General features: G+C 46.3%; 1 protein-coding gene across 7 annotated transcripts in view; it reads left to right on the top strand.

The window, feature by feature from the left end:
- Positions 1-487: 487 nt before the first annotated feature.
- The window catches only part of ALDH3A2 (aldehyde dehydrogenase 3 family member A2), a 43,118-nt gene continuing 35,708 nt past the window's right edge, over positions 488-7,897 (top strand). For 4 of the 7 annotated variants that reach the window (XR_001627370.2, XM_007485792.3, XM_056819659.1 and 1 more), the window contains exons 1-3: positions 4,252-4,740; positions 5,826-6,057; positions 7,347-7,432. Coding sequence is in view for 6 of the 7 variants with exons in the window: in XM_007485792.3 (XP_007485854.1) it covers positions 4,573-4,740; positions 5,826-6,057; positions 7,347-7,432 (486 nt within the window). In the remaining variant the exon portion in view is untranslated. Of the gene's footprint in view, positions 620-4,232; positions 4,741-5,825; positions 6,058-7,346; positions 7,433-7,897 lie in introns of those variants that run through there. The other 3 variants (XM_056819660.1, XM_056819662.1, XM_007485794.3) reach the window with 3 other exon arrangements.

Genomic DNA, 7,897 nt, shown 5'->3' with positions numbered 1-7,897 from the left:
GGAAACAGAGACTTACTTCCCTGAGGAGGCTAAGGAAACCACCCCAGGTCCTACAATTAGTAAGTATCCCAAGTGGAGCTAGGGGCCGTAGTGACTAGAGCCAGTGCCATCTCCGGAGTCCCTCACTGCCTCCTCCTAAAGGCTGGTGATGCTGGTGATGAGAGGAGAGCTGGCAGATGCTTGTGCTGAGGCAAGGTGCAGGGCTGGGTTGGAGATATTTATCAAGTTGCATCTGGTGAAACATCAGAATATGTGATCAGGAATAGCCATAATTTCCTTGCTCTAAAATGGCAGTTGGGAGAAAGTGAGAAAGAAGAACTAGGAAGGGGCAAAGATTGGAGGAAAGCTGAAGTCTGGAAGAGTAGCTCATCCAGCCTGGCCATGCGATAGGTTCAGTGACTGTTTGCAGATTGAAATGTTATGGAGAAGCCAACAGAAGAGGGAGCAATTGGCAAACCCAAAGGAAAAGACTCTACAGTTTTATCTGAATAATACAGTACAAAGGCCTTGGGCTTGGGTCCAACTTTCCTGGGAGGGCCTTTATATTGGCTAAGCACAAGAGCTTCATTTCATTTGTGTTCATAGTGGCTGCTGGCTTCCCTGGGAAACTCTGTTGAAGGTAATTTCTTTTTCTGATTCTTTATCGTCGTCGTTAGTCCTTTATATGAATTCACTAATGTATGGATTTTCTTAGAGCAGCAGCGGTTCGCAAAACCACGTTCCTGGGGCTAAAATTGCCCTCTTCTCCCCTGATTACAGATCTGTGGGGAACTAGAAGGTCATGAAGCAGGAGGAGGATGTTTTCCCTCCTCCATCCCCACAGCGTTTAACTTTTGTAATAAGGGAAATGCTGGGCGCTTTATTGTAATTATGGTAGCTCTCTTATCATTTGGAAATGAAATAACAGCTGTGTTTCCAGAATGCAGGGCTGCCCTTAGATTGTTCCCCCTCCTCCCTCCTTGTAGCTGTACCAAAGATTGCTCTCTTTTCATGGCTTTCTCTGGGCAGTGTCCTAATTCCTAAACTCTTTCCTAATGACAGGGAATTCTCAAAGTGATTATCAGAATCCATCAGTTGGTTGACAAGTACTACAATAGAGGACAGTGGAGATAATAGTGGGTTTGGGATAAAGAGGACCAGGGTTCAACTACCACTGCCGACACTCTGTGACCTTGGGCAAGTTGTTTATTTCTCTGGACCTCAATTTCCTCATCTATGAACTGGGTTGAACTAAATGGCCTCTGAAGACTCTCCCAGCTATAAATCTGTGATATTGTAATCTAGTCCAAGTCTATGGTTGTGGAAAACAAACATGGTGGCCATCACCCTTTTGTCTACTGTCAGGAGAAGGGAGGTAGCTTGGTGCAGTAGATAGAACCCTAGCTTCATAGTCCTGGCCCAATTACTTACCACCTAGGAAACACTGGACAAGCCATTTCATGTTTCCAGACCTCAGAAGTTTTCTCATGTGTAAAATGAGAGGGTTGCCCAGATGAACTTTGACATCCCTCTTATTCCAAATTTATGATCGGGTGATTGATATAGACGTGTCCTAGCATGAAGGCGTTTGACATTTGTTCAACAAACATTTATGATTTGTACCTGACACTGGTTAGGGGTACGGGGTATGAAAAGCAGCGAGAGGCAGACCCTGACCTCAAGGAACTTACAATCCACTGGGGGAGAGAACATGCAAACAAATAGATACAAAGCCAGCTATATCCAAGATAAATAGGAAATGATTAACAGAGAAGGCACTAGAATGAAGAGAAATCCAAGGTAAGACTTAAAGGAAGCCAAGTATGGAACTTACCTTAATTTTTGGAGGCAAAGACAAAATGACCACCTAGTAAATCTTAAGGGATGGAGTGAATTTTGGGGTGGTTATCAAGCTACATAAGGGAAAAGAATGCAAGGGAGGGAACCAGACCATAAATCCTTTGTGGTTATGATTTACCCAAAAAGAAACTGTGGGAGAGAAAAAATACGATGAATATCAAGAAGAAATGCAGCCCTTCACATACTCCAGATTCCAGCTGGATTGCCTTACTAGCTGTTCCTGACCTGCCCATTCCCATTGCCTGGCCTTCCCCAAGGCTGCCCTATTCCATCAGGTCTGAAAGTCATTCCTTTCTCAGCTCTGTCCCAGAAGGCCTTGGGGGCCCCTTCTAGATCCATGCTTCTGTACAGACTTCCATTTTGTTCCTTGCAGAACCTCTGGGTTCAATTCCTTGAACATGAATTATACACCTACTAAATAAACAGTTGGAGTGTGTTAGACTGAAACAGGTTTTGTGTGAGGAAATAAGCCAATGAAGATGGCTCTAGAGCCTGGAATATGCCCCTTCTCAAAGTTTCAGCAAAGGTGTCTAAATTTTGGCGAATCTGACTGGCAGTCCAGAATTCCCTAAGGTCAGAAATAGAGTGTATCATGAACAAGCACCTGGTCAGGGAGGGTGGCACCTCAGAGGCCAACTGCTGCTGATTGCCCTCCGGGGAGATGGAAGCACAGTATCTCTAGAGCCTGGTTAAATTGTTTACTACCAAAGGTTGTGCCCCCCTCCTTTTAAAACTCTTACTTTTTGTCTTAGTGTTGAGGACTAGGCAGTCAGGATTAAGTGACTTGTTCAGAGTCACACAGCTAGCAAGTGTCTGAGGTCAGATTTGAACCCAGGCCCTCCTGACTCCAGGTCTGGCACTCTATCCACCATGCTACTTAGATGCCCCAAGGCTTTTCCATATTTTTTAGGAAACTTTGTCATAGAATGAACAAATGCCAACACCTTTCCTGTGCAAGAACCAGTAAAGTAGACCTAAATGCCAGTCTGGTATTTCTCCTGAGATTGAACTCAGTCTCATTCATTGCTTTGAGCAAACCCATTAGCTTCACCCTTAGGATGAAGGTCTTCCATTGCCTGTAGTTGAATAAGAGCACTTTTAAAATTTTAAATTATTTTTAATAATATTTTATTTTTCCTCACTAAATGAAAATGAAATGAAATGAAAATTTAAAAAATGTTCATTTTTTTTTTAAAGTTTGAACCAAATTCTCCCCCTCCCTCCCTTTCCTCTCTCCTCCCTGAGATGGTATTCAATCTGATATAGATTTTACATGCATAATAGCGTCAAACACCATCACTCTCTTTCTCTGTGAAATAGGGGCTTGGAGCAGACGCTCTTGAGTTCCCTTCAAATCAGTTTGGCTAGCTTTACTCTGCCAGACATTGTTCCAAGTACTGGAGACCAGAGACAAAAATGAAATAGCCCTTGCCCTCGAGGAGCTTATAGTCCAATGGAGAAAACATGTATCCAAATCATGGATCAGGGAAGGCTTCTTGTAAGAGGAGGAGCCTTGAATGGGCGTAAATGTTCCAAGAGGCAGGGGTGAAGAGGAGCAGTCATTTCTGGCCTTATAAAGAGGCCCAGGCAGGGGATGTAATAACTGCAAGTCCAGTTTGGTGGGAATGGAGCCAGGGAAATGTGTAATGCTGCTGTTAAGGATTGGAGTCAGATGGTGAAGGGCTCTTCTGGAGGAACAGATTATATTTTATAGGCTACTCTAGAGGAAAGAGGTGGGAGGATAGGCAGGGAGCCCAGAGATCAGGAAGTTCAAATATGGCCTCAGACACTAGCTGCGGGATCCTGGGCAAGTCACTTCACCCCATTTGCCTCAGTTTCCTCTTCTGTCAAATGAGCCGAAGAAGGAAATGGCCAACCACTCTAGTATTTTGCCGAGAAAGTCCCAAATGGGGTCTGGAAGAGTCAAGAGACGACTGAAAAAAGCCGACTGAAGCACAAACGGTGGGAAGAGGCCCTGGTCAGACGTCCATGTGCTCTCCGATGATTAGTGTGTGGAGGAAGGCCTGGATGGGGAGATTAGAGGCAGGGAGACCCAGGCAGGAAGGAGGCGACTGGCCCGTCCAAGGTTCCGGCTCAAGATGGGAGTCTTGGGAAGGGGGAAGAGTTAGAGACAAACGCTAAGAATGGGGGGAGCATGGGGTGGGGGTGGACTGGGCAGGCCTGCAGGAAGTTCAGAAGAGTGGATTTGGCGGCAGGATTGCGACTTCGGAATACTTTGTCCCTGGGCTCTCAGACCTAGAGCGGGCTGTCTTACAAACTCGGACATTCAATCCTGACGCGTATTGGAGGACAGGGAGAGGCAAGTGGGCTGGGGCAGAGCTGGGGGCATCCCCAACCCACCGGGATGGGCGGGGACCGATGACGTCAGAGTCAACGCCCCACCCTCACTCCGACCGAGCCGGAGGAGGGTGGGAGCGCAGGGCGGGGCGAGCAAGGCCCAGGCTGTGCACGTGGCCTACTCAAGCCAATAGGAAGGCGGGCTAGAGACCCCCACCCCCTAGGCCTGGGCCCCGAGCCTGCCGGTGACTGGCGCCCAGGAGCCTCGGAGCCCGCCCTTCCCTCGCACCTGCGGTCCAGGGCGCCGCCCCCACAGGGGACGCCCGCGGGGTTTGAGGCGGAGCGCCGCCCTAAGACGAGACAAGGGGGCCGACCGCAGCCCTGGAGCGTCCTGACGCTGGTCTCGCCGGGCGCCCGCTGTCGGGCCCTGGTCTTATGCAGAGCGGCATCATGGAGCAGCTGGTGCGGCGAACCCGGGCCGCCTTCCAGAGCGGCCGCTCGCGGCCACTGGCCTTCCGCCTGCAGCAGCTGCGGGCCCTGCAGAGGATGGTGCAGGAGTGCCAGAAGGAGATCGTGGCAGCGCTGACCGAAGACCTGCACAAGGTACGGGGGGTGGGAAGGGGGCGGGGAGGAAATGGAAGACTGGAGGGGATGGAGAGGGGAGGGGCGGAGGGATGGGACCCGGGACCTGTACCAGGTATCACCCACCCCCTGCTGGGAGAGACTGGAGGAAGCTCCTCCCCTTTCGTCCTTTCGCCCCCCCCCACCCCCGCCTCTCCCGCACCGGTGCAGTGATTTCCGGCTGGGTCCCCACTTCCCGGCACCCTGCTCCCCAGGGGCTGAACCTTCCCTCCTGGACTATCCTTCGTTCACTTCATCTCTTCATTTCGGGGAAGGGAGAGAGGAAATATGTCCTGTGGTGAAATGGGATGGGGGGGGGCCCACCAAGGAAAAGCAGTCTGGCCCTAGGCCGTGCGTAGGCCTGCCTGGGTCAGCGGCCTTTCCACCACTTCTCACTTAGAACACCAGGCTGGCGGTGGGCCTGAGGAGAGGGTACCAAAGGAATAACTAGTAAGAGCCTTGGGAGAGTTGTGCCCTGGCAGGCCGAATAGAGAGGGGCTGGCCAGGAAAACCTCTCCTACGTTACCTTCTGGGTACTCTGACAACTCACGAGGACTGAAAGCTGAAGAGGGAGCCTCACAAACAGCTCTGATCCATAGTTCTTAAGGACTATGAAACCCTGTTGGGGGAGGGGGATGTTGCTGTACACCTTGGAGCTGATTACATTTTACTGATGAGCAGGGATGAGAGGTGAAAAAAATGCTACCCATCAGGTTTGGGCAAGTGAAGAAACAAAGCCCAGGGCTCACCTGGAAAGTGCTAAGAGAACTCGGCTCCAATCGATTTCTGAAGGCTTTTGGCCCAGTGAAGTTTTCTGGCCAGTGTGCAAAAGTGATGAATATGAATGGGAGGAAGATTAGAGAGATTTCAAGATCAGATGAATTTCATGAACTGGAATGGAATTTAACAAGGATTTTTGGAATATTAAATTGCAGGGTTAACTCCATTAACTAACAGGATGGAATAAATTGTTAAAGTGTATTTCCTGTCAGATTTAGAACTGCTCTTGGTTTCCCCCATCTCTACTCTGTCCCTTTATGATTAACTGTGATTCTATATTGTGATAGAGTGAATTCAACGCATATAGTCAAGAAGTTATTACTATTCTTGGGGAACTTGACCATGTGCTGGAGAAACTTCCTGAATGGGTTGCCCCAGAGTCAGTGAAGAAGAATCTCTTGACAATGATGGATGAGGCCTACATCCACTCAGAGCCTCTAGGAGTAGTCTTGATTATTGGAGCTTGGAACTACCCTTTTGTCCTAAGTATCCAGCCGCTAATAGGAGCCATTGCAGCAGGTACGGTGTCATCTTTATTGTGTGTGTGTATTTTTTTAATGGAGACTAATTCTCTCAAATTAATTTGCAGATTAAAGGTAGAAATCATTGAGTCTATTTTTTTGAGTGATGGTTATTCATGTTTTCCAGCCACTTAGTTTATGCTTTTCATAAGCATTATTTAACCATGATGGAGACTTTAATTGGAAACAGTGACTTTCTTAGGAAGCACTTGGGGAATATATGCACTGATTCAAGACCAGTGAGATTTATAAAAGCCTGAAAGGTCAGTGCCCAAAGAAGAGTGAGCAGAATGGGATTGTAGCCAGTTAGCTAAAATCAGTGGCCTTGAGCAAGTCAATTCTTCTCTCTTTGTTATAATAGTTATCCCACTATAATAATTAAAATGAAAGCAGTGCCTGTGGAGTCAGCTTCCTGTCTCATTTCTTTGGTTCTCTAACTTCCTTTCTTTGAGGACCTGCCTATACCTGCACATCTCAGTGATCTTTGATCTTCAGGTCACTGAGGGGTGACATAATGGAGAGAGAAATTCTCTTCCAACACCACCAGACATTGCTCCAAAAGTACTGGTTAATAAACACCAATAACTTTATACTTCATTTCCATGATATCTTAAAAAACAACTGACCCATTTAGAGTCAGCCAAATCAGTCAAGTTCAAGATCATGGACTATAACTTTAGAAAAAGGAGATTCCTTCAATCTCTGACAGACTGAATCTACAAAGTGGGTTCATTGGGAATCCATTAGAATATATTCCCAGTGAACAAAAAAAAAAGGAAAGATGAAAAGAGGAACAAAAGCGTAAGTTACTTGTCTGAAGTTCTCACTACAGCCCCAAAGACCTATCTTTGCAGTCTTGTTATAAATGTTAGCTATGTCCTCAGATTAAGCAGACAGCAAAGCTGAAAGAGGATTAATCTACATTTGAAGAAAAGCATAGGAAGCTGGTTATTCTGAAGGTAATAGTTGGTGTGTGGCATGGAAAGTTAGAGCTTTTCCAAAAGAGGTACTAGGGGAGAAGGAACTAGAACATACTTTCTCATACTGGAATCTCTAGCCAAATCTATAGATACCTTCTAATCCAGAAAGAAAGCTGGCTAAAAGGGGGAAAGTCACCAAGTCTTTCTCAAGAATTGGTACCATTTCAGAAATGAAGTGAGTGAATGGATTAATAATGACCCAAAAGACAGTTGGAATGCTTGTGCCCACCAAGTTCAACATTGGACTGAGAGCTATTGAAGTTACTCAAATATTAGCTGTAATTCTTCCATGTGTTATATTGTTTAGGAAATGCTGTCATAGTTAAGCCATCAGAATTAAGTGAAAGGACAGCCACACTCTTGGCCAAGATAATCCCTCAGTATTTAGATAAGGTAAGTATTTCCCTCCTTGTTTTTGTTTTTTTTTAAACACATTAAAAATTTTTTAAATTTAGACAATTCCTTAATGTTTAAAAAAAAAAAAGGTACCATTATTATCACCACCTCGCTACTCCAAATAGAGTTAAGCAAAATAAATCAGTGCATTTTGTGCCTGGTCACTATGCTCCCCATTCTGTGCCTATAGAACACCTCTCTGTCCAGAGGTGGAATGCTCAGTTCCTGGTCAGCCCAGTGAAATCATGGATCTGGTGATCAGCCATCAGTGTCTGAAGTCTTTCAGGTTTCTCTTAATGTCATTGTGGTTCTGTGTATTTCCCTCCACATCACATTTCTATATATTTACTCATTTTACTTGTGTATAGTAGTAGAAATCCATTTCAACTTCTTTAAGCTTCAGCATGTATTTGAACAGAGAAGCTGACCAGAATTGGACAACAGCCAGCTCTGCAGAGGAAT

The sequence above is a fragment of the Monodelphis domestica genome, chromosome 2 (assembly GCF_027887165.1).
Source record: "Monodelphis domestica isolate mMonDom1 chromosome 2, mMonDom1.pri, whole genome shotgun sequence".
Classification (NCBI taxonomy): domain Eukaryota; kingdom Metazoa; phylum Chordata; class Mammalia; order Didelphimorphia; family Didelphidae; genus Monodelphis; species Monodelphis domestica.
Note: the sequence above shows the minus strand (reverse complement) of the source record. Positions and strands in the feature narration are given on the sequence as shown.